At 39.1% G+C, this 27,668-nt stretch overlaps 3 protein-coding genes across 3 annotated transcripts in view; all 3 read left to right on the forward strand.

Annotated features, from left to right (window-relative positions):
* Positions 1-27,668, forward strand: part of cc2d1b (coiled-coil and C2 domain containing 1B) — a 289,494-nt gene that overhangs the window by 180,999 nt on the left and 80,827 nt on the right. The window lies entirely within an intron of this gene.
* LOC133991025 (tripartite motif-containing protein 16-like) lies at positions 4,977-7,024 on the forward strand. The gene has a single exon (XM_062429476.1). It carries the CDS (start codon positions 4,977-4,979, stop codon positions 6,657-6,659), a length of 1,683 nt encoding a protein of 560 aa, XP_062285460.1. The 3' UTR covers positions 6,660-7,024.
* Positions 9,024-27,668, forward strand: part of zmynd11 (zinc finger, MYND-type containing 11) — a gene marked incomplete in the record, with an annotated part of 25,957 nt that continues 7,312 nt past the window's right edge. The window contains 2 exon segments of the mRNA XM_062429411.1: positions 9,024-9,257; positions 21,089-21,224. Of these exon segments, the coding sequence (XP_062285395.1) occupies positions 21,094-21,224 (131 nt within the window).

Raw genomic sequence — 27,668 nt, forward strand, 5'->3', positions numbered from 1 at the left:
TGCACGCCACTACAGATTACACATTTACACACAGATTGTCGATCTGCACACACAAATCATTATGAAACAAATCTAACTCCATATAGAAACATCTGTAATTTTCAACAGCAAATATGTTTTTTTTAAAGAAATGCAATGTTGTCTGGATTTCATTTATGGAGACATGCAAATATTTGTAATTAACGTATATCTGCAAAATCATAAAATGTTCATACTGAACTAGTCCGCAAAAAGTTCAGCATATTTCAGTTCTTGCTTTCCACTGTAGAAACTAGTAAAGACATATTCAAGAGTCATGTCACATCTGTTTTTATGAATTATTATCTGTAGTTCTGACGTTTGTTAATATATTTGACAACTCATGCTGAATGCTTTCATTGTGAAGCTTTGTAACTTATGTTTTGAAAAAGCCTTTTTTAAATCCATCTTTACTGACTCACTTACATAATAACTCAAAGCAAGAGGTCAGAGGTCAGTATCCATTCAGCCTCCTCAGAGCTGCTTGTTCAGACAACCAGAATCCAGCTTCGTGAGGAGTTCATCTTTAATTTGATGCAACTGAATGAATCAATACAACATTTATAAACATCAAAATCAATTTGTACATCTATTAAACGTTTGCACCGGAAAAAAAACCCTCAAATCACATCTGGAAACATCAGACACATTCACAGACATAACGTTACTGAAATTCCAGTGGAGCTTTTTCGCCTCCTAGTGGTAGAAGAATATATGACAACTTGTTATGCAGGTTAATAAAAGTGATCTCCTTCAGTAGAGGAAAGACAAGCTTATTTACACAGCACATTTCATATACAAGGAAGTTCAAAACCCTTTTATTTTCTGAAATTATATAAGAACAATAGAAGTAAAAACAAACTAAAAGAAGTAGTAGAACAATACAATATATAAAATAAGATTAGATAATCCTCTGTTAGTCCCACAAAAGGGGAAACTAACAAAAAATATAGACTTTAAGAGTGTAAAGGAGCATTCAAAGCAGCATGAAAGATAAAAAAAACATGAAATGCAGCTTTAAAACTGAATTAAAAGACATGAAACAGCTGCATCTTCACAATTTAGATCATAAAAGTAGACAGCATTATCTCCAGTCTGCAATCTTCAGGTACTTTATTCCAGATGTGAGCAACACGGGAACTAAAAGCAGCTTCATTATGTTTATTGCTAACTTTATAAACCACATAAAGACCAGAACCGGCCGAGCTGAGAGCTCTGAAAGCTTCATACTGTGTGAGAAGATCTGATGAACCATTCAGAGATTAACCAGGAGGAACAGCTGTAGTGACTTGAGAAGTACTTTCTTTTTCAGTCTTTGCACTCTGGATCAACCACATCTGTCTGACTGCTTTCTAACAAGATCTCGAGGAAATTACAGTAGTCCAACCTGCAGGAGACAAAGGCATGCACAAGTTTCTCTGGATCTTACTTTGATGTAAAACCTCTGATTATTGAGATCTTCTTAAGATAGTAAAATTATGGTTTTGTGACATATTTAGGTCTGAATCCAAAAGAAGCTCCCACTGAATAAGAAATCAACTGTTATCCAACCTTGCTTTCCCCTCTGAATATATTTAGTTTTAAGTAACTGTGAGGAGCCATCATTGATTGCTCTAAAACACCTCAAAGACACTCAAAATCACATTAAACATCATACCTGTTACTTGAAGCTAATTGAGCTTCTGAAGCAGCTAAAATTAAGTTTCTGTCTCTATTAGTTTGATATTTATGTCTAAAAGAATTAAGCTGCACCTAGATGACTGCCAAAATGAACCTTGGTTAAATCTGATCTATGTATTTCTTGATATATCGAGCAAAATAGAAAGACACAAAATGCTCTCGCACACTTGCCTTAAGTTTTCCATTGTTGTCTTAATAGTTTTTACCCGTTTGTAGAGTGTATTTGTGCGTTATATTGCGGGAATATTTTCTATTATTTCATGGCTACTGAGAAATACAAGAAGAAGAAAAAGAAGAAAAGTCTGCACACCATAAGAGCTCCCATGCAGGTAAAAATGTAATTTATTGAAGCGTGACGTTTCGAGCCATACTGGCTCTTCTTCAGATGCTAAACACAATGAGGAGGCTCAGAGACGCCATCTTTCAAAGGTCCATGGCCCAGTCGTGTGAAACACTTGTGTTACATTAGTCTCCATTTAAGGAATAATTTATCAATACACAACCTAGAGACATTTTTAGCAAAAAATGCATAGAAATATACACATATATACCAGGCGGGGAGTTCCGGTCCTCTGAAATGATGAGAACGCGGAAGTAACTTAAAACTGCATTCTATCAAAAGGCCACCAGGGGGCGACCGTTTTGGTGTCAAAAGGACTTCCGTCTCTATACAAGTCAATGGAGAATTCACCAACTTCTCACTTGATTTCTAACCCCAGTAAATGTTTTCAAAATGTGTTTATGGTCTCAATCGCTAGTTTAAAGCCTTCTTCAATGCAGTATGATGCTCATTTGGGACATTTTGGCCTCCCTGATTTTATATTTGACGATAAAGCAGGGTATGCATTAGGGCGTGGCTACGTCGTGATTGACAGGTTGATTGACAGGTTCAGGAGGGCAGACAGATAGTCTATGTCTATTGGCTGTGTGGAAATATACATATACACAGTCTATGATATATACATAAACATCTAAATAGAATTTTCTGATTTTTTTGAGTATTATCTGAGTAATATGGTCCCGTGTTTTGATATGTATAAGAGGCGCCTATGATAGTATTTTTATGTTATATGATGGCCTTTACAGCTTGAATCCTGTTTTTTAAGGAACATAAAATTCTATTTAGATGTTTATGTATATATGTGTATATATTTATATTTATATGCATTTTTTGCTACAAATGCCTCTAGGTTGTCTATGGGTTCCCAACTGTTTTTGTACCAGTGGGGGCTTTTATAAAGATAAAGTCATTAGAGATTGACTGATAAACAAACTTGAAGACAACTTTAAATGGGGAAATTCACACGTACAAACCTTGGTATGATCAGGCATGAAAACGACAACAGGAAAGAGAAAAGAAAGCAAACAAAACTTGAAAGGAACTGAACTTTGATAATAATCGGTCTGTGTTTGATTGTGGTTACTGATTAAACAGACTTCTCAACAACACTGTGGTAATGTCCTCACATAGGTTTCACATACTGCTGCTTGCTGAAAGGTGTTGGCAGGTCCTCCATTGGCGTCCCAATGAGAGCAAGTTGACAATGAGCACATGTGACAGGTGTGAAAGAGTCTGGAGACACTGTGGTGAACATTATGCTACCTGTAACATCATCCAGCATTACCAGTTTGGTGGTGAGTCAGTGATGGTCTGGGGAGGCATATCCTTGGAGGGTCACACAGACCTCCATGTCATAGCCAACAGTACCCTGACTGCTGTTAGGTACTGGGATGAAATCCTCAGAGCGATTGCCAGACCGTACGCTGGTGCAGTGGGCCCTGGGTTGCTCCTAGTGCAGAACAATGCCTCATGTGGCCAGAGTGTGTAGGCAGTTCCTGGATGACGAAGGCATTGATGCCATTGACTGGCCCTCATGTTCCCCTGACCTAAATCCAATTGAGCACCTATGGGACATTATGTATCAGTGCATCTGACGCCAACAAGTTCTGCGCCAGACTGATCCAGGTCTGGGAGGAGATCCCCAAAGACACCATCCGCTGACTCATCAGCAGCATGCCCAGACGTTGTTGCGAGTGCATACAGGCACTACTGAGTCACATAATGAGTTGCTATGATGAAATTCATGCAAGTTGGATCAACCTGTGATTTCAATGTTTCTATTTTGAATCCAACCAACAATGAGTTAATGATTTACAGTGTCTAATTTTACTATAACAGTTCTTGGGTTCCCAACCTTTTATTGTACCAGTGAGGGTTTTATACTGATATTGTCTTTGGAAATAGACTTATTCATAACAGGCATGAAAATGAAAACAGGAAAGAGAAAAGAAAACAAACTTGAAAGGAACTGAACTATAATTATATTCGGTCTGTGTTTGATTGTGGTTACTGACTAAACAGACCTCTCAACAACACTGTGGTAATGTCCTCACATAGGTTTCACATACTGCTGCATGCTGAAAGGTGTTGATGACTAAAAAAAACACAGCATGTTGTTGTTGGGGTGTGGCAGGGATTCATAAGGACAAAGTGCCAGATACAAGATAATTACAGCAAAAATAGCCTTAAATAGACAATAAAGACATTTTTCAGCTTACACACCATCAATCAATCTCAATCAATCTTTATTTGTATAGCGCCAAATCACAACAAAGTTATCTCAAGGCACTTTACACATACGTAGAGCAGATTCTAAACCGTACTCTTCAGGTTTTAATTTTAAAGAGACCCAACATTCCCACAATGGCAAGAAAAAACTCCCTTTTAACAGGAAGAAACCTCAGGCAGAACCAGGCTCAAAGTGGGCGGCCATCTGCCTCGACCGGTAAAGTAGGTGAAGTTGTGCCAGTAACATAACCAATCAATGCAGAAATGTAAAGGGTGGAAATCTTTCTAAAAGCATTACAGGTATATCTTTATTACAGCTAAATACCTTATTTTTGCTGTCACAACTTTGTCAGTATTAAGAGTCTTTTGGATTACTAAATGCCTGTTGGCTTTTAATTTTGTTTTGCTAATGTAACAGGGGGGGAAAAGCAACGAAAAACTGATTCAAACCCCTCCTCTTCCTGGCATGAATCAAATATCCCCTACCTGTTCTACCTGTTCCACTGTGCAGATATTTCCTGGTTCCCTCCCATTCACAGATCTGAACGTTTAAGGATGGGTATAAGCAGCATTTTTTGAACTGCAAGAGCCGACAACACCCATTCAACACAGACCAGTAAGTAAGCAGGAAGTACGGGATCAGTTCACACACGTTAGTTTCACTTCTCAGAAAGTGAAACTCAGACAGTCATTGTTACTGAGAGATGAAATGGCGCAGCAAGGAGCTCAGCTCGACGGAGCAAAATTCTGCTGTTCGATCTGTCTGGATCTACTGAAGGATCCGGTGGCTATTCCCTGTGGACACAGCTACTGTATGAGCTGTATTAACAACTTTTGGGATGGAGAGGATGAGAAGAAAATCTACAGCTGCCCTCAGTGCAGACAGACCTTCACACCGAGGCCTCTCCTGTGTAAAAACACCATGTTAGCAGATTTATTGGAGGAGCTGAAGAAGACTGGACTCCAAACTGCTCCTGTTGATCACTGCTATGCTGGACCTGAAGATGTGGCCTGTGATGTCTGCACTGGGAGGAAGCTGAAAGCCTCCAAGTCCTGTCTGAACTGCCTGGCCTCTTACTGTGAGAAACACCTCCAACCACACCGTGATGTAGCTCCTTTAAAGAAACACCAGTTGGTCGACCCCTCCAAGAAGCTCCAGGAGAACATCTGCTCTCGTCATGATGAAGTGATGAAGATGTTCTGCCGTACTGATCAGCAGAGTATCTGTTATATCTGCCCTGTGGATGAACATAAAGGCCACGACACAGTCTCAGCTGCAGTAGAAAGGACTGAGAGGCAGAGAGAGCTCGAGGTGAGTCGAAAGAAAATCCAGCAGAAAATCCAGGACAGAGAGAAAGATGTGAAGCTGCTTCAACAGGAGGTGGAGGATGTCAGTCACTATGCTGATAAAGCAGTGGAGGACAGTGAGAACATCTTCACTGAGCTGATCCGTCTCCTCCAGAAAAGAAACTCTGATTTGAAGCAGCAGATCAGATCTGAGCAGGAGACCAAAGTGAGTCGAGTCAAAAAGCGTCAGGAGGAGCTGCAGCAGGAGATCACTGAGCTGAAGAGGAAAGATGCTGAACTGGAGCAGCTCTCAAATACAGAGGATCACACCCAGTTTTTAAAAGATTATACACCACTATCACTGCCTATTCCCTTAAGAATGCCATACTTTCCTATATATCCTGAAGTGTACTTAGTGGATGTAGGAGAGGCTGTGTCAGAGGCTGAATCTACACTAAAGGACATTCTGAACAAGACCTGGTCTAAGCGGTCTATGATAGTACCTGAAGTCAATGTTTTACCATCAAATCAAGAAGCAGAACCGAAGACCAGAGCTGAATTCTTACAATACTCACGCCAGATCACACTGGATCCAAACACTGCAAACAAACATCTGTCACTGTCAGAGGGGAACAGAAAAGCAACAAAAACAAAAAAATCTTTGTCTTATCCTAATCATGCAGACAGGTTCCTATGGTGTTGGCAGGTCCTGAGTAGAGAGAGTCTGACTGGACGTTGTTACTTTGAGGTGGAGCGGGATGGGAGATGTGCAGTAGCTGTGAGATACAAAGATAATAGCTTCATGCAAACTACTTCATATCAAAGTCCATTTGGAGACAACTACAAGTCGTGGGCATTAGATTGTTGCAAAATTATGCATGTATTCAGACATAACAATAACTTCACAGTCATCCCGGGTCCTCAGTCCTCCAGAGTAGGAGTGTACCTGGATCAGAAAGCAGGTATTCTGTCCTTCTACAGCGTCTCTGAAACCATGACCCTCCTCCACAGAGTCCAGACTAGATTCATTAGGCCTCTCTATGCTGGATTGCGGTTTTACGACTCTCCTTTTGAATCCGCTGCTGAGTTTTGTAAAGTAGATTGAAGAGGAAAGGTGGGAGTTCATGTGGTGGCATTCCTTCTGTCTGTCCTGATATATTAGCTATTTCTGATCAGGCTGATTAATCAATCAACAACTTTGAGAAAATGGATAGCTGTCAAGTAAATGATTGCCGTCATTTGTAAAGATGAGCCTTAAACATCCTGCAGATTTAACAACAAAGATTTATTGCTTAGTTGCAAAATAACTGAGTTGCTTGTCTTGAAAAACGATGAAATTATTGTCCTGTGTTTGTAACCGATCATATTCTTGTTATGACTGTGTGAAGATTTGTGGACGTAAACAAACTTTTACATTTTATAATATCAGCTTTTAATCTGTGTATTACAATACCTGATAACTGGCTCCAGTCCAGTGTTGTGTTTTGTTTTTTATTTTGATATGGGGTGACTCTCTTTTTGTTTACATTGGGATCAATGACTGTACCTTTAATTAAGCCAAGTGTCTGATTTATCACAGCCTAGTCTACTTATAATATGTATATTCATGCTTATGCTCCTTATTATCCTCTTTATGCTACTGATATGCTTTTTTGCTGTGTTATCATAATTATTGTCGGTAAAGAGAGGATGTATTTGTTTTGAAGATTGAAAGATTGTAAGTCTGCAAAAATAAATAAAGTTCACAATGATCACAGGAAGTCTTCTATATACTCAATACTCACTCAAAGCTGCCAGGTAAATGTGAGCTTATGTGTATTCCTTTAGAAACAAAAGACTTTTGTGTTGTGAAAAATGAAACACCATTCTGTCATACTTGACAAACTCAGTGGTGGACGATGTGTTCAGATCCTTTACTTAAGGAAAAGTACCAGTGTAGGAATGTAAAAATACTCGATTACAAGTAAAAATTCTGCATGAAAAAGCCTACTAATTCTGACTTCTTTACCTTATTTACAAGGAAAATGGCACTTATTATATATGAAGTGTTGATAGAACTGAAACTCACCTGAAATAAAAAAAACAACAAACAAACAAACTGGAAAAACAAAATAAAAACTTAAAAAAGTAACTGCATACAAACTTTTTATATTGCATATTGCACTTTATTGCTCTTATAGATTATCAATGTTGTATTTATGTCTTTAATTGTTTTCTTAAATGTCTTAAATGTTCTTATGGCTCAGGGAATGCTATATAAATGTTGGTATATTGTTGTCTGACCCTCCATATAATGAGAATAAAGCTACTAAACTAAACTAAACTATACTAAAACTAAACTGAAATAAAAAACTAAACAAAAACTAATGAACATTTAAAAACTGCATGGGAGCAGGGTTATTATAGTTTTGGAATTTCCATTAGTTTTTATTTTTATTTAGTTTTTCAGTTTGCTTTTCTTTTTATTTCCGTTTAGTTTTATTTAGTTTAACAAGTGATGAAGTAGTTTTAGTTTAGTTTTTATATAGTTTTAGTCTTAGTTTTAGTTTTTCAGGTATTATGAGGAAAGCCTTGATTAGTAGAAGCTGTAAAGGATGAAATAATGCTGACACTGAGGTAAAATTAGCTGTGTTTGTGGTTTCCCTAATGGTACTAGCTTGTTATGTCAAGAAGTCAAACATAACACAATACAGTAAAAATGGAGGGAAAAAAGATACGATAAGATATTCCTTTATTAGTCACACAATGGGGAAATTTGCATTATCACAGCAGCAAGTGGACAGTAAAATAGAAGATAAGAGAAAGCAATAATTAAAGAATAAAGAACAATAATAAGTACAAAAAAAGGAAAATGAAAAGAAAACTAAGACTAAGCTGATTTTATCTGCAATTCAGTTTAGTTTTAGTTTTAGGTTTAGTTTTTTAACATTTTTATTTAAGTTAACTAAATACATTTTTCACTGCTGTGTCTGAGGTCTCCCTACTGGTACAAGCCTGTTATTTCAAGAAGTCAACCTGAACACAATACAGTAAAAATGGAGGGAAAAATGAAAACAAAACAAAAACTAAGCTGATTTTAGTTTTGCATTGTTCATTGTAGTTTTTTATTTAGTATTTATTTAGTTTTCATTTTTTTTTTTTTAAATTTTATTTCAGTTAACTTAATTATTTTTTCACTGCTACTTTTACTCAACTATAATAACCCCTGCATGGGATTTCCCACCACTGCATACAATAAACACAAGCAGCACATAAACTTTTTTTTTTTTTTTTTTTTTCCAAATCGGCGGAGTGCCCCTTTAATCCTCCCCAGCTCAGAGCTCCGTGAGGCGGCTACCACCAACAGAATTCTCCCTCTAACACACAGCCCCAGCTCGGAGCTCCGTGAGGCGGCTTCCACCACTAGAGTTCTCCCTCGAACACACAGCCCCAGCTCGGAGCTCCGTGAGGCGGCTTCCACCACTAGAGTTCTCCCTCGAACACACAGCCCCAGCTCGGAGCTCCGTGAGGCGGCTTCCACCACTAGAGTTCTCCCTTTAACACACTGCCCCAGCTCAGAGCTCCGTGAGGCGGCTCCTCTCGGCTGTGTTTACCTTCCATCCACAGCCTTTATCTCAGCAGAAACACCGATGTAAGCTGCTGTGGATCTATCCCTCCCTCACACACACCCTCAATGTGTTAGCGGCACCACAACATAACAGAGGTGAGTGTTATTTTATTCATTTTTATTACAGTAATTAAAATAAAGCTCAGTCTCTATGACAACACTGCGGGTTAGCCACGTTAGCTTAGCGTCTTTCTAACCCGTGATGGAGGATTGTGAAAACATGGCGCCCTCCAAAACAAACGAAGCTACTTGGCTAACAGCGATTTAAAGCTTTATATGCACTCAGGAAACGAAGAAGTGGATGAGAGGAAAAAGAAGACACCCTCTTCACATTTACAACATCACCACTTTTTGATTTTGACTCTTTTTTCTCCATTTTTCTTGCTCCACAAAGCTAAAAGGTTAGCTTCACTCTGCATTAGCATTGCTAACTAAAAAAAAAAATTAACCTTGTTTTTCTAGCAAAGCAAAGCCACTCTGTTTTAAAATGTGTGTCGGGTGTTTTGTGTTATACTTCAACACGTGTGCTACTTCTTTACACTCTTTTAAAAGAAGTTAAATGGGTTTATTTATCTTGACATGCTTTGGTTTGAAGCTAAATCCATCTTCTTGTAAATGCTTGTGGCCTTGCACGGATGTCTCTTTGTTGCCAAATATAGCAGATATATATCCAGCGTGTTGTGTGACTATATAAGATTTATTGTGACATTAATAAGCACATTATCATAATGTGTTGGTGTCCCCTCGTCTTGAGGAATAACGTGGTTTAGTCTCATCATATATAAGTGTCAACGTGGTAGCTAGTAGAGGTGAATGACAAGAGTCGTGTTAAACATTTTGACAGCAGTGCATCCTCCCCCCAAAAAACCTACCTGAGGTTTGATTTAATTAGATATTATTATTATTAATAGTAAGGGTGTGATGTTTGATTTATATTAACATCACAAGGAGATGTCAGTAGGATTGTGTAGTCTCTTTGTTTACCCTGAGAGCCACAAGTAAAACAAAAAAAACCCTTCTTAAAGATTAAAGATGACTTTATTGTTATTGTGACATTAATTAGCATAGTATCATAATGTGTTGTTGTCCCTTGTCTTGAGGAAAAACATGGTTTAGTCTCATCATAAGTGTCAATGTGGTAAATAGTAGTGTTAAACATTTTGACAGCGGTGCATCCTCCCCAAAAAAACCTGCCTGAGGTTTGATTTAATTGGCATTATTATTTGTATATGTATGTATTTCTGGTATGTTGTTTTTGTATTTATAATGCACATTATTACATTGTTGTAACTACCTATTTATGATATGTTTTTTTATATTATTATATGTAGCACTGCCCTGTGTCCAAGACAAATTTCTCCCACAGGAGACCAATAAAGAAACTTTAACCGTAACCTTATTATTATTATTAGTAGTAGTAGGGTTGGTGGTGTTTGATTTATATTAGCATCATAAGGAGAAGTCAGTAGGATTGTGTAGTCTCTTTGTTTACCCTGAGAGCCACAAATAAAACAAAAAAAACCCCTTCTTAGCAGTATTCCCATGGTCATGAAATTCCTGGAAAAGTTATGAAATTATAAAAACTGTTTTCCAGTCCTGGAAATGGTTTGGAAAAGTTTTGAATTAGGGGATGACCCGATCTGATATAAAATATAACGGATATAAGACAGGCTGCATGAACTTGGACTTGCACTTTTAACATGTCAAAAAAAGATTGATTTAATATGAATATACTAATCATCAATTCCTATATTTAGCTTTTTTGTTCCTCGCTTCCTCTGGATGTAGTTTTAAAATGCACCCATCATTTTTCTCACAGTATAGTCAGATCAAAGTGTCAAAACACCTGTTCAAAGGCACCAAAATACAGGAAATGACATCATCTCTGTGTAAAAACCCGATACTGTTCCCTATAGTCGCTATGTGGGCTTACCTTTGTCAAACTACTTATATAGAGTCATGGAAAGTTTTGAAAATTCATTGGTTAAAATGTGTGGGAAGCCTGTGTCCCCGTCTTAAAGGAAAAACATGGTTTAGTCTCATTATATATAAGTGACAACATGGTAGCTAGTAGAGTTAAACATTTTGACAGCAGAAAAAAAAACCTGCCTTAGGTTTGATTTAATTAGATTAGATGAACTTTATTGTCCCGAAGGAAATTTGTCTTGGGCTAAAAGTGCTGTAAATATACAACAAATACATAATAAACACAGAAAAAACAAAACAAACAAACAAACATGTTATACTTCAACACATGTGCTACTTCTTAACACTCTCTTAAGGAAGTTATTTATCTTGACATGCTTTGGTTTGGAGCTAAATCCGTCTTCTTGGAAATGCTTGTGGCTTTGCACGGATGTCTCTTTGTTGCCAAATATAGCAGAAATATAGAATAGAAAAGCTTTATTGTCATTTCCAGAGGCTTTCCACTTAAGGTGAAACACTCACATAAACACACATACATTTGTACACACATCCACGCAGTAAGTAAAAGGTCTGAGTTACTCTGCAATGTGCTGCATGTTGCACGGATTTAAAAATAAATAGAATATGTACAGTATGTGGCGAGGTGGAGTGTGTGTGTGTGTGTGTGTGTGTGTGTGTGGGGGGGGGGGGGGTTAGTCAATATGTGAGTTTAGTGTGGTAATGGCTCTGGGGAAGAAACTGTTCTTGAATCTGTTGGTCCGTGTTTCTAATGCACCTGTAGCGTTTCCCAGAGGGGCAGCAGCTCAAGCAGGTAAAAACCAGGGTGAGAATAATCCTCAGAAATGTTTTTTTTTTGCTCTGCTGACGTAGCGAGAGCTGTAGAGGTCGATCAGAGAGGGGAGAGAGGACAGCCGGATATCCAGCGTGTTGTGTGACTATATAAGATGTATTGTGACTTTAATTAATACAGTATCACTGCTGCTGCAAAGACTCGAACGTGAGTCTCCTGCACTAAAGACGGACACGTTACCAATTAACCCACCGCGGTTTAAAGGGTAACATGTTAGTTGTTAGTTGTTAGTGCAGCAGACTCCTGGGCTTTAGTAGTGATGTAACAGCCTGATATGTTTGCTGATATGGAAGATAGATATAGGCGACACATTATTTCTAACTGACGCTTGTAAACATTCACTGAGGAAAGATTATGAAAACATAATACAACCTGCCTGAGGTTTGATTTAATTGATATTATTAGGAGTAAGATGATGTTTGACCCTTCTTAAAGATTAAAGATTGCTTTATTGTCATTGTACATCGTTATTGTGACATTAATTAACACAGTGTCATAATGTGTTGGTGTCCCTCGTCTTGAGGAAAAACATGATTTAGTCTCATCATATATAATCGTCAATGTGGTAGAAAGTAGAGGTGAATGACAAGTCGTGTTAAACATTTTGACACCAAAAAAACCTGCCTGAGGTTTGATTTAATTGATATTATTAGGAGTAAGGTGATGTTTGATTTATATTAACATCATAAGGTGATGTCAGTAGGATTGTGTTCTCTCTTTGTTTACCCTGAGAGACACAAAAAACCCTTCTCAACCTGTCTCCCTAATTAGCCTCCAGTGTCGCACACTTTGTGTAATTGATTGGGGAAGCACATTGGCGTCCTGTCTGCATGTAGTTCATGTAGTGTGGAGCTCCCTGAGGAGGCTAGAGGTGCCAGGCAGACCCCCGCAAAAAAAACCCCAGCAGGAGTGAAGGGGAGAGCAGAAGTGTGGCCATGCTGCAGTGGCATCATGGCACACAGGTGGCCCCTCTTCACACCTCCCTGCTTCTAACACCTAGCTCAAATTACTCTGTGTGTCCTCTCTTCTCCTTCCGCTGTGTATTTATTGTTTATAATATTTTGCCTCGCTTGATTGTTGTTACCAGGCAACCGCTACTCTTTCATTCTCTCACATACATGCATCTTTAATTACAGCATTAACCACACTTGCATTTAAAACAGTATAAAACCACGTGACACTCTTCTTCATACGGCTTTTTCTAGCTGTGTACAGATGGGTCAGTGACAAATAAGGGTTCCCAAGATAAGCATTACAAAAATATCTTTAAAAATAGTTGCATCAGGTTTGTTAAAATGTACATATAGTATTTTTGTTGGTTTTATCTGATTTGAAATGACATTTGCACCATTTTTAAAAAAACCAAAAGTAAGACTAAATGCTCCTGAAAATGTCAAATGGTGTAACCACAAAAGGATGATGAATATTAAATACTTTATCCACCTACAGTGTATTTAAGTGGACTTATACAAAGTTTACATTTTAAAGCATTTTGTAAATATTGAGCAAAAACAATCATTTTTTTATCTATTCATTCCACATTTTACTTCACATTTATTTTCCTGTATATAATCAGATTTTTGTGAAATACTGGTTACACCAATTGACGCTGAGTTGCATCACGTCATTGACCCATATATGCACCCACACACACACTTATTTACACATTCATGCATAAATACATATATTTATACATAAACACCTGCATGCATACAAACAAGCAGTGTCTATAACAACGCTTGCCAAATGCTCTTTGAGCTCCAATTATATTTTGTAGACTTTTACTCAAGAATAAACTCTGAAGTAGTTTATTTTTTTTTACTTTCTGTACTTGTTGCTTTGAGAAATGTCTCTGTAGATACGTTTTTATTCCATTGCATTGATTTAGGTTGTTGAATTTTAATGTCAAGCAGGGTTGTGATGCTTTAAAGTGAGGATGCAACTATTGTTTTCATTATGGATTAGTCTGCAGATTATTTTCTGGATTATTCAGTTAATCAATTGGTCTGAGAAATGTTTAATAAAGACTGTAAAAATGGCACATATCCATTTATTAGACCCCACAATGATTTCCTTTGTTCCTCCATCCAGTAGTCCAGTATCTGAAGAAAATGTCTCATCTGTAGGAGCTGTAATCAGATATTTTTGGCATATTTCCTTTAAAAAAAAGACTTAAATAAATAGTTGATTATCAGATTGGTTGCTGATTAACTTTCTGGCGATCTACTCATTGACTAATCATTGCAGCTCTACTGTAAAATCTGCAACTACTGGATTTATTTGAAGGTTTTCATCTCGCATTATGAGTAATCAAACATTTACACCTAGTTTATTTTGTATGGTTTATTTTAATTCTTAGTAATCACATCACATCCAACCAATAGTACCATCTTTATTTATTGAGCAGACATGGATTTAACTTCATAATTATCAAAGTGACACAAGTGCCAACATCCTGTATTGTCTTCTAGAGGCAGCGTTGTTGCTTTCAAAGCTGCTGCCATTAATTTATTTTAGAGAAATACAGACTTAAAGCTCTGAAATTATGATCAAAGTATTTTTAAAATTTCTCATATGATAATTTACTTTTCTGCAAAACTTCCCCAACACTCAGTTTCAACTGATTGGTTGGATAACGAACAGAAACTTGAATCTGTAATCAATGTTTTTATCATTATTAACCTTTATTTTACTTGGAAAGTACCATTGAGGTGGAATCCCCCTTTTTCAGTAGTGTCGAAAAACCACAACATAACAACAGTGCCAAACAATATTAGGTAGGGTTAATAAATCAATGAAAGAAGATAAACAGATAAGATGTGGTGAAGTTAAAGTCATTTGTAATCAATTAAAACAAGGTTTGAAATAAGGCGTTTTGAACAGCTTTAATGTAATAAAAATGGGCAAAGAAATCTAATAGATCTGCACGATTTCGGCACATTTAATGGAAACCAGATGGTGATTTAAATGCAACCTTTATATCCAATGCATCAGGTTGATATTGCTTTTACTGTAGCTCAGACTCACATCTTGTCTGCAGCAGTATTAAATAGCAGAAATGTAAAATACTACGCTTAAGGAGACGATCACTTCAGTCAGAAGCCTCCGCTCTTTTCAGCTTCTTTTGCATTTATTCTTGTATAATTTACTTATTTGCTGTCAGCACCGAATGCACTTAATTTTTCTTGCATTGCTTTCTTTCTTTCACTTCAAACCGCAGCTAAAAAAAAAAAAAAAAGTGTGAAGTTGAACATCCTTTCTTAACATCTGTCACAGCCTCTTCTACCACAAAACGCTCTAAAGCCGAAGCATCTTCCCTCATATATTTATATATATTTTTTTATAAAAATGCTCAGAGCATTATTACGGTTAGCTTTTGGCTGCGGTTTATGAAAGTGACATCTTAAGTTTCACGGATGGTTAAGAGAGGAAGCGACCGCATAAAATTGGATTTGAATTTCTTAAGATGCTCAGGGAAAGGCCAGGACTGTGCACAACAGCATAGAGGCGAACCAGAGGTGTTACTCTGAAAACCCCCTGTCAAATTTCCTCTGAGCTTCCTTCACTACCACGTTATTTATTTTGATCGTCCACAAAGAGGCAGAGAGGGGAATAGTCGGAGGTATTAGGAATGAGAGCAAAGCGTGTAATGAACAGCTGTACTTTGATATGTGTAATTAATGCTTTTTTTAGAGGAATGTGAGTTATATAAATGAATGGTGACAGCATGTTTCTACAAGGTGTTTGTAGCTTTAGTTTGACATGTAGTATCTGAATCATCTGCATGTAGTATCTGACTCATGCATGTAGTATCTGACTCATATGCATGTAGTATCTGACTCATATGCATGTAGTATCTGACTCATATGCATGTAGTATCTGACTCATATGCATGTAGTATCTGACTCATGCATGTAGTATCTGAATCATATGCATGAAGTATCTGAATCATATGCATGTAGTATCTGACTCATCTGCATGTAGTATCTTACTCATAATGCATGTAGTATCTGACTCATAATGCATGTAGTATCTGAATCATATGCATGTAGTATCTGACTCATCTGCATGTAGTATCTGACTCATCTGCATGTAGTATCTGACTCATGCATGTAGTATCTGACTCATATGCATGTAGTATCTGACTCATATGCATGTAGTATCTGACTCATGCATGTAGTATCTGACTCATCTGCATGTAGTATCTGACTCATCTGCATGTATTATCTGACTCATGCATGTAGTATCTGACTCATCTGCATGTAGTATCTGACTCATATGCATGTAGTATCTGACTCATAATGCATGTAGTATCTGAATCATATGCATGTAGTATCTGACTCATGCATGTAGTATCTGACTCATATGCATGTAGTATCTGACGCATATGCATGTAGTATCTGACTCATCTGCATGTAGTATCTGACTCATGCATGTAGTATCTGACTCATGCATGTAGTATCTGACTCATGCATGTAGTATCTGACTCATGCATGTAGTATCTGACTCATGCATGTAGTATCTGACTCCTATGCATGTAGTATCTTACTCATGCATGTAGTATCTTACTCATATGCATGTAGTATCTGACTCATATGCATGGTGTATCTGACTCATGCATGTAGTATCTGACTCATGCATGTAGTATCTGACTCGTGCATGTAGTATCTGACTCATATGCATGTAGTATCTGACTCATAATGCATGTAGTATCTGACTCATAATGCATGTAGTATCTGACTCATGCATGTAGTATCTGACTCATATGCATGTAGTATCTGACTCATATGCATGTAGTATCTGACTCATGCATGTAGTATCTGACTCATATGCATGTAGTATCTGACTCGTGCATGTAGTATCTGACTCATGCATGTAGTATCTGACTCATGCATGTAGTATCTGACTCATATGCATGTAGTATCTGACTCATATGCATGTAGTATCTGACTCGTGCATGTAGTATCTGACTCATGCATGTAGTATCTGACTCGTGCATGTAGTATCTGACTCATATGCATGTAATATCTGACTCATCTGCATGTAGTATCTGACTCATATGCATGTAGTATCTGACTCATGTGCATGTAGTATCTGACTCATGCATGTAGTATCTGACTCATATGCATGTAGTATCTGACTCGTGCATGTAGTATCTGACTCATGCATGTAGTATCTGACTCATCTGCATGTAGTATCTGACTCATATGCATGTAGTATCTGACTCATCTGCATGTAGTATCTGACTCGTGCATGTAGTATCTGACTCATATGCATGTAGTATCTGACTCATATGCATGTAGTATCTGAATCATGCATGTAGTATCTGACTCATATGCATGTAGTATCTGACTCATCTGCATGTAGTATCTGACTCATATGCATGTAGTATCTGACTCATATGCATGTAGTATCTGACTCATCTGCATGTAGTATCTGACTCATGCATGTAGTATCTGACTCATATGCATGTAGTATCTGACTCATGCATGTAGTATCTGAATCATATGCATGTAGTATCTGACTCATATGCATGTAGTATCTGAATCATCTGCATGTAGTATCTTACTAACTGCATGTAGTATCTGACTCATATGCATGTAGTATCTGAATCATCTGCATGTAGTATCTGACTCATATGCATGTAGTATCTGAATCATCTGCATGTAGTATCTTACTAACTGCATGTAGTATCTGACTCATGCATGTAGTATCTGACTCATATGCATGTAGTATCTGACTCATCTGCATGTAGTATCTGACTCATATGCATGTAGTATCTGATTCATATGCATGTAGTATCTGACTCATGCATGTAGTATCTGACTCGTATGCATGTAGTATCTGACTCATGCATGTAGTATCTGACTCATGCATGTAGTATCTGACTCATATGCATGTAGTATCTGACTCATATGCATGTAGTATCTGACTCATGCATGTAGTATCTGACTCATGCATGTAGTATCTGACTCATATGCATGTAGTATCTGACTCATGCATGTAGTATCTGACTCATGCATGTAGTATCTGACTCATCTGCATGTAGTATCTGACTCATGCATGTAGTATCTGACTCATATGCATGTAGTATCTGACTCATGCATGTAGTATCTGAATCATCTGCATGTAGTATCTGACTCATGCATGTAGTATCTGACTCATATGCATGTAGTATCAAATATTTCTTGGACTGGTTCTTTGACAAAACAAGAAGTTTAGGTTGTATCTTTGGCTTTTGGGGAAACACTGGCTGATATTTATCATTGTTTTCTGACATTTTGTAGACTAAATGAGTTCAAGATGATAGGTAACATGTTTTAATAATGTCTGCAGTATAAAAGGTGTTTGTAGCTTTAGTTTGACACGTTGCATCTGAAGAATAATGGTCAAAACCAGAACACATACCTATTTTTGGACCTGTATAATCTTTGGTGTCGTTGTTGGTCAGGACAAATCAACAGGTTTAGGTTGCATCTTTGGGCTTTTGGGAAACAGTGGCTGATATTTGTCATCGTTTTCTGACATGTTTTAGACCAAATGAGTTGAAGATGGTAGGTAAAGATTCTTAATTAATGTCTGCTTTTAAAAAATGGTGTTAGTAGCTTTAGTTTGACTCCTAACATCGAATAATGGTCATGTAAGAACAAATGTTTCATGGACTCTTAGAAACATAGCGATGTATTCACTTATGAAACAAAGCCACAACACCTGAAATGTGACTATTTTCTGGGTTCTTTCGTCTTCTATGAGAATATCTTTGGGTCGGTGACTGTTGGTCAAAGGTTTATGTTGGGTCTTTTAGGCTTTTGGGAAAAAGTGACCGACATTTTTAATCATTTTCAGACTTTTTGTAGACTAAATGAGTTGAGGATGTTGGGTTAAAGGACCTTAGAAATAATGTGAGAAATGTTCTGGACCAAAAAGGTTGAATTTTAGACGATTTAAATCTTTCGAGGAAGCCAACCATCAAGTCTATCCTTACTTTCTGCTTCCCATCGACTGTGCAACTTGTATCCTTGACCCTGTCTGGTTTGACTGTTTTATAAAGGCATAAAGTTATAAATAGATCTCTTTAAGCCAACCTCAGTCCAACTTATTACCACAGGTTTTACATATAATTTACAATATTTTTGAATATTACGGTCAATAGCACAAATTTAAATTAAATTATACCTCCATATTTGATTTAACGTCCAGCATGTAAACATAAGAGCTGCATTAAAGAAACTTTATTAGTTATTCACATCCCTTTCTTTGGCTTTTTAGGGTCAGATGTGGCTTTCATGATATGGAGACTATACCTCATGTAGTCTGAATATTTGGAGAATGATACCATTGTTAGTGCCAAATGTCTAAATCACCCACGTGACCCTTTCTTAATGGTCGGTAATGTCTTTACTGGCTGAAACACGTGATTCTCCTCTGCCTCGTTGACCACCGTGCTGCTGTGACTCTTTATATCTAACAAGCTCCTGATAACCTGAACCAGTGTTTTTACTCCAGTTTAATGTCAGCTGAGAGTAAATAAATAATAATGTAACTTCAGCAGATGGTATCTTTGTTAAATGGGAGGTTTAATACAAAGTGCTCTCTTGATAATAAGCAGCGAACTTGATTTATTGTGTCTGTAAGAGACTTTTAAATGGTTTAACCTGAACAGGAAGTTACACAGGAGCGTGAAAATAGTGTATTTGGTGTATTTGCCTGTAAGAATTATTTTTGGCAAGTTGGTTTTTATAAAGTTGAGCAACTCCTGCCAAATGATACACAATTCATTTTAGATATTAAGTGCTTGATTTATATCCTGCTGTGGGTAAAAATACTGTTATTATTATTATTATGAGAGTAACTATTATCTATATCTTGTCTGTTCCAATAAGTTAATATTACTGTTTGTGTATTTATGCTGAAAGATGTTCGGATATTCAGCTTTATGACATTAAAACATGTATATGGGTCAATGACGTGATGCAACTCAGTGTCAATTGGTGTAACCAGTATGTTTTCATAAACATCTGATTATATACATGAACTAAAATGTGGAATAAATATAATCCACTTTTAGTAACACAACACAATGTTTTTTTTTAAACTAATTTTACATAATTTCTCAAAACTTATATAGAAAAAAATGGTTGTTTTTAGGATATATTGTGCTCAATATGTTTTAAAATGTAAATGTAGAAATACTCCAAATTGTTTTCTTTTCATTTGATGTTTTTAAAATGAAGAAATTATTTGTATAAGTCCACTTAGATAAACTGTAGGTGGATAAAATATGTAATATGTATCATTCTTTTGTGGTTACACCATTTGACATTTTTCAGGAGCATTCAGTCTTACTTTTGGTAAAAAATGGTGCCAATGTCATTTCAAATGATATAAAATTTACATTTTACCAAACCTGATGCTGCTTTTAAAACTATTTTTTAAGATATTTTTGAATTTCTCATCTTGCCAACACTTATTTATCACCTATCACCTATCACCTATCATTTACTAGTTGTATATCACATTTCACAAACAGCTTTATGTCACATTTTAAAGAAACATGATTAAGCTTGGTCTGATTATTCAAGCTTTTATTACATATTTAAGATAGTTTTTGATGTTATTCTGTGACTTTCTTTTGATATTTTCTGTGAATCTCTTTGGGAAACTTTTCACCTTCTGAATTATACAAAGAAACACTAATATCACTATTACTACAACTATAAACCAGAACCTGTCTGATATATTGGTCGGCTGATAATCGTCACATCACAGATATATCGGTATTGTTGAATATGTTGTCCGATATGTGCCGATATCGGGAATTTTTGACTCCCTAATATTGGTATCAGCATAGACCCCAAAAATCCTAGTATTGGTCGGGCGCTTTTTATTAACGCTGCTACTAAAGTTACTGCTATTACTGCTGCTGTTATCATTATAATACACTCTTCTTTTGCTTAATTATTAGCACTGTTACTTTTAATCATGTTGTCTGTATTAATGCTGTTTATTTGTATTTATTAAGACAGATAAAGCATATTTTAAAATCATCATTACATTTTAAAACAACCTTAAATCGCTGATAGTTTGTTTAAAAGCACAAGCATGTAATATTTATATTTTCTTCTTTTTTCCCTCCTCTTCCTCCTCCTAGTCGAGATGAATAAGGAAGTCATGTCCCGCGTGGTGAAGAAGAGGCAGGCGGACCCCAAGGTGGTCCAGTACGTGTGGGCGGCCATCGAGGTGATCCGCAACCAGAAACAAATAGCAAACATGGACCGGATCTCCAAGTAAGTTAAACCACAGCGTGTCATGTTAAAGTTAAATCACTTCATTAATGTTTAAGACTTAGTAGCAGGTAATGTTTATTTAACCAGCCGAATAATTAAGGTGGACTCGCTGGATCAGGTAGCAGCAAACTTTATGTATATAGGTTAATGTAATTCAGAGTGCTGAGAGGGGGAAAGGTGTTTCTATAACGTATAAAGTGACGAAAAGGAGCAAAAATAAAGAATAATTGAAGGATTTATTATCAGGAACTTCAATTTTATTTATATAGCACTTTAAACACAACATGGTTGATCCAAAGTGCTTCACAAAGAGAGGAACAAATATATAAAAACACAATAATTAAAAGAAAAAGAAACCAGAATGATCATTAAAAATTACAATAACATCAGTGAAAAAAAAAGGTCATAAAGTTAGACAGTTAAAAAGCTAGAGAGTAAAAGTAAGTTTTAAGGGTTTTCTATAAATGAAGAAAAGGAGCAAAAACAAAGAATAATTACAGGATTTATAATAAAAATATGAAATCTAAAAATCTAAAATACAATAAAAAAATAATGAAGATTGTGAACAGTAAGAGGGAGAGCAGCAAAGATCAATCAATCTAACATTAGTTAACTTTATATAGGTTAATGTAGTTTAAAGGGAGTAAAAGTAAGTTTTAAGGTTTTTATTTAACGTATAATGTGACGAAAAGGAGCAAAAACAAAGAATAATTACACGATTTATAATAAAAATATGAAATCTAAATAAAAAATAATAAAGATTGTGAACAGTAAAAGGAGAGAGATCTTTAACCTTTAATATAATAACTCCAATAATAATAATAAGCCACAATTAAAGCTACTATTAATTGAACAAATGCTTCTGTTATCATGATAATCGATCAATTTAATAGCTGATTTAATCATTTAAATTGATTTATGAAGCTAAAAGACAACAAACATTCACTTCCTGCTTTATTTCTGCTGCTCTCTGAGAGGCTGTGATTGCATTTTATAGCACTAATTAATCAATAAATGAACCTACATGTAAATAAATGTTAGTTTACACATATTACAGTCAGAAAGCATGTCGGAGGTACCTGTCAGGTATGTGAAGCCTCTCAGCTGATTGGAGGTAACGTAACCACCTCAGGGTTAGAAAATATCTTCACACACACATACACAGACGGAGACGTGTCGTTACTTGAATCTGCTGCTGCTGTGTCTCATGATCTCTTCTCTGAGTGTTTTACAGCTGAAGTCAAAGATTACTCTATAAAAATGTTAGAAAATAGATAAATAGATATATAGATGGATAAATCCTTTATTGTCATTGCACATTAGATACAACAAAGCATTCCCATCCTAGCAGCATACATGAAAATAAATAAATAAATATATGTATTCAGGAAAAAAGCCAAATATATTGAATTTAAATGACATAAAACGGAATAAAGCAGCAATAAATCATCATATTTAAGAATGATTGTTATAATGTTATTAGTTGCTTGAAAATGAGTCAGTGTTTATCGATTAATCAGCTAATTATTTAAACTGTCTCACACACACACACACACACACACACACACACACACACACACACACACACACACACACACACACACACACACACACACACACACACACACACACACACACACACAGGCCGCACCACAGACACGACGATCAATACTTCTGAAAGATTGACAGCTGTTGGCCGGTTCTGCTTTACACTCATTGCTATTCTCACCATGAAGCCCAACACCCTTTTGAGGAGGAAGAGGAGGAAGAGGAGGAGGGGGGGGGGGTATTAGATTATTCCAAAATATGCAAATTCAATCACAAATCAATCACCGATCAATCAGTCGTCTCCCTTCCAGACGGCGGATGAAAAAAAAAAAAAAACCTCACTTGGCACGTTTCATACGGCGATGTTGGCGAGAACCTTGGGAGGCTGGCGGCTTGCCAACGACGCAGTACTGGCGAAGTGAGCGGCTGTTGTCATGGGCAACAGTAGCAGGGGCATGCAACGGATAGTCCCAGCCTCCCCCCTCCCTTCCTCCCCTCCTCCCTCCTTCTTCCCTTCTTCAGCAGAAAGAAGACCTGACGGACATTCTTCCTTCTTCTCCCTTTTCCTTCTTCTTCTCACTCCTCCCTTCTTCCTCCACCTCCCTCGCCGCTTCTTCCTCCCCTCCTCTCTCTTCCTCCCCTCCTCCCCTCCCTCGTCTTCCTCCCCTCCCTCCTTCCTCCCCTCCTCCCTTCTTCCTCCCCTCCTCTTCCTCCCTCCTTCCTTCCTCCCCTCCTCCCTTCTTCCTCCACTCCTTCCTTCCTCCCTCCCTCCTCCCTCCCTCCTCCCTTCTTCATCCTCTTCCTCCCTCCTTCCTCCCCTCCTTCTTCCCTTCTTCCTCCTTCCTCTCTTCTTCCTCCCCTTCTACCTCCCTCCTCTTCCTTCCTCCCTCCTAACTCCCCTCCTCCCTTCTTCTTCCCCTCCTCCCTCCTTCCTCCCCTCCTTCCCTCCTCTCCCTTCTTCCTCCCTCCTTCCTCCCTCCTCCCTCCTGCCTCCTTCCTCCTCCTCCTCCTTCTTCCTTCTTCCTCCCTCCTTCCTCCCCTCCCTCCCTTCTTCCTCCCTTCTTCCTCCCCCCTTCCTCCCCTCCTCCCTCCTGCCTTCCTCCATTACTCCCTTCTTCCTCCCTCCCTCCTCCCCTCCTTCCTCCCTTCTTCCTCCACTCCCTATCCACCGGAACTGCAGCTTCGTTTCAACACCAAACAGGCTTAGTGGAGAAGAGATTGATGACTTTTTAAAAGTCGGCGAGGAGAGCCGAGGTGAATTATTAACCAACGTGTGGAACTCTGGAGGAGAAATGTAATCCTCCTCTTAGAGCCGCAGCTTTAAAAATCAATGAGTTACTCATTAACGGAGCTAATTGCTCATTTACCAAAACATCTGCGGCTGCTTTAAACATTTTGTCATGAACATATTCCCTTTTTCTTTTAAATGAGGCTTTAAAATAAACTTTAATAGACAAAATAATCACATTAACATAAAAATTGAATTAATCAGTGATGAAAATAATGCGTAAAAAGCACAAAACACACAATTTATATAATAATTTAGCAGATTTTTGGGTTTGTCACATCCGCAGCTTAAAAAATCAATTAGTTACTCATTAACGGAGCTAATTGCTAATTTACCAAAAAAATGTGGGGCGTGTTTTAAACATCTGTCATCAACATATTTCCTTTTTTTTTTTTTTAACTAAATGAGGCTTTAAAATAAACTTTTATAGACTAAATGACATTAACATAAAACAATGGATTTAATCAGGGCTGAAAATAAAATATCATCACTATAGTTAACTTAGTATCCATCAAAAAGCACCTCTTCTCTTCCTTCCTCCTTCCCTCCTTCCTTCTCTTTCTTTCCTCCTCCCTTCCTTATTTCCTCTGCCCTTCTTTCCTTACTACCTCCCTCCCTCCTTCCTTCTTTCCTTCCGTCTTTCCTCTGTCCTTCCTTTTCTTCCTCCCTTCCTTCTTTCCTTTCCTCCCTTCCTTCCTCCCTCCTTTCCTTCCTTCCTTCTTTCCTCCGTCCTTCCTTCCTTTCCTTCCCCCTTTCTCTCTCTTTCCTCCCTTCCTTCCTTCTCTTTCTTTCCTCCTCCCTTCCTTATTTCCTCTGTCCTTCTTTCCTTACTACCTCCTTCCTTCCTTCTCTTTCTTTCCTCCTCCCTTCCTTATTTCCTCTGTCCTTCTTTCCTTACTACCTCCCTCCCTCCTTCCTTTCCTTCCTTCCTTCTTTCCTCCATCCTTCCTTCCTTTTCTTCCTCCCTCCTTTCCTTCCTTCTTCTTTCCTCCGTCCTTCCTTCCTTCTTTCCTCCATCCTTCCTTCCTTTTCTTCCTCCCTTCTCCCTCCTTTCCTTCCTTCTTCCTCCTTTCCATCCTTCCTTCTTCCTCTCTTCCTTCCTTGACTCGAGGGACAACAGGAGTGTTAACCATCAACCTGACTCACTGTTTCAGGTGTAATATTTGTGTTTTAATTGTGTTTCTAATAAAAGTAAATAGAGAAAGTTTTGGTGCATTTAAAATAAACAAGTCTTTAATAGATAAAACACATTTCTCCTCCAGAGTTCCACACGTTGGTTAATAATTCACCCCGGCTCTCCTCGCCAACTTTGAAAAAGTCATCAATCTCTTCGCCACAAGACCTGTTTGGTGTTGAAACGAAGGGAGGAAGGAGGGAGGAGTGGAGGAAGAAGGGAGGAGGGGAGGAAGGAGGAAGAAGGGAAGAAGGTAGGGAGGAGGGAGGAAGAGGAGGGAGGGGAAGAAGAAGGGAGGAGTGGAGGAAGAAGGGAGGAGGGAGGAAGAAGGAAGGAAGGAGAGAGGAGGGAGGAAGAAGGGAGGACGAATGGAGGAGGGGAGGAAGAAGGGGAGAAGGGAGGAGTGGAGGAAGAAGGGAGGAAGGAGGGAGGAGAGGAGGAAGAAGGGAGGAGGGGAGGAAGGAGGGAGGAAAGAGAGAGGAGTGGAGGAAGAAGGAGCAGGGGGAGAAAGGAGGTAGGAGTGGAGGAAGAAGGGAGGAAGAAGGGAGGAAGAATGGAGGAAGAAGGGAAGAATGGAGGAAGAATGGAGGAGGGGAGTAAGAAGGAAGAAGGGAGGAAGGAAGGAGGGAGGAAGAAGGGTAGGAGGAAGAGGAGGGAGGAGGTGAGGAAGTGCAGGTTTGAAAACAAGTGAAAGCTATAAATAGAAAATCCTCATTCTTAGTAATCTAGGAACCACTTCCTGTTTCTTTTTTCACTTCCTGCTTCTTTTCTAACCTGTTGTTAAAATAATCACGTCTGACTCCTCGTGCTCGACGCTCGCAGACATAACGGTCGGCCCTCTTTCACTCAGGAGTAATAAACACCGACTCTCACCTGATTCCCCGCTGACTCGCAGTCTGTTTCGCTGGCCGTCTGCCACAGTTCGAGGACACATGACCTCGCTGAGTGAAGTTCAGGCGGGGAGGAAGGAGAGAGGAGGGAAGGGAGAAGGGAGGAAGGAGGGAGGGAGGAAGAGGAGGAGGGGAGGATGAAGGGAGGAGGGGGAGAAAGGAGGGAGGGAGGAAGACGAGGGGAGGAAGAAGGGAGGAGGGAGAGAGGAGGGAAGGGAGGAGGGAAGAAGAAGGGAGGAAGGAGGGAGGAAGAAGGGAGGAGGGGAGGAAGAATGGAGGAAGGAGGGAAGAAGGGAGGGAGGAGGAGGAGTGGAGGAAGGAGGAGGAAGAAGGGAGGAAGGAGGGAGGAGGGGAGGAAGAAGGGAGGAGGGAGGAAGGAGAGAGGAGGGGGAGGGAGAAGGGAGGAAGAAGGGAGAAGGGAGGAAGGGAGGAGGGGAGGAAGAGGAGGGAGGAGTGGAGGAAGACGAGGGAGGGAGGAAGACGAGGGAGGGAGGAGGGGAGTCGAGGAAGAAGGGAGGAGGGGAGAAGGAGGGAGGAGTGGGAGAAAGGAGGGAGGGAGGAAGACGAGGGAGGGAGGAGGGGAGTGGAGGAAGAAGGGAGGAGGGAGAAGGAGGGAGGAGGGAGGAGGAGGGGAGGAAGAAGGGATGAGGAGGGGAGGAAGAAGGGAGGAAGAGGAGGGGAGGAAGAGGAAGGGAGGAAGGAGAGAAAGGAGGGGAGGGAGGAAGACGAGGAGGGGAGGAAGAAAGGAGTCACGCAGTCTGTTTCGCTGGCCGTCCGCCACAGTTCGAGGACACATGACCTCGCTGAGTGAAGTTCAGGCGGGGAAGAAGGAAGAGAGGAGGGGAGGAAGGAGGGAGGAGGGAAGAAGAAGGGAGGAAGGAGGGAGGAGGAAAAAGGGAGGGAGGAAGAAGGGAGGAGGGGAGGAAGAAGGGGAGGAGGGAGGAAGAATGGAGGGGGGAGGAAGGAGAAAGACGAGGGAGGAAGGAGGGAAGAAGGGAGGGAGGAAGAGGAGGGGAGAAAGGAGGGAGGGAGGAAGGAGGGAGGAGAGAAGGGAGGATGGGAGGGGGAGTCGGAGGAAGGAGAGGAGGAGGAGGAGGGAGAAGGGAGGAAGGAGGGAGGAAGAGGAGGGAGGATGGGAGAAGGAGGGAGGAGTGGAGGAAGGAGAGAGGAGGGGAGGGAGAAGGGAAGAAGGGAGGAAGAAGGGAGAAGGGAGGAAGAAGGGAAGACGAGGGGAGGGAGGAGGGAGGAAGAAGGAAGGAAGGAGGAAGAAGGGAGGAAGAAGGGAGGAGGGGGGAAAGGAGGGAGGAAGGAGGAGAGGAGGGAGGGAGAAGGGAGGAAGGAGGGAGGAAGAAGGGAGGAGGAAGGAGAGAGGAGGGGAGGGAGAAGGGAGGAAGGAGGGAGGAAGAAGGGAGGGAGGAAGGGAGGGAGGAAGAAGGAGTCACGCAGTCTGTTGCGCTGGCCGTCCGCCACAGTTCGGAGACACATGACCCAGCTGAGTGAAGTTCAGGCGGCTACGGAATCAAACCTCTATTTTTAAATCACAT

The sequence above is a fragment of the Scomber scombrus genome, chromosome 11, assembly GCF_963691925.1.
Source record: "Scomber scombrus chromosome 11, fScoSco1.1, whole genome shotgun sequence".
Taxonomy (NCBI): Eukaryota; Metazoa; Chordata; class Actinopteri; order Scombriformes; family Scombridae; genus Scomber; species Scomber scombrus.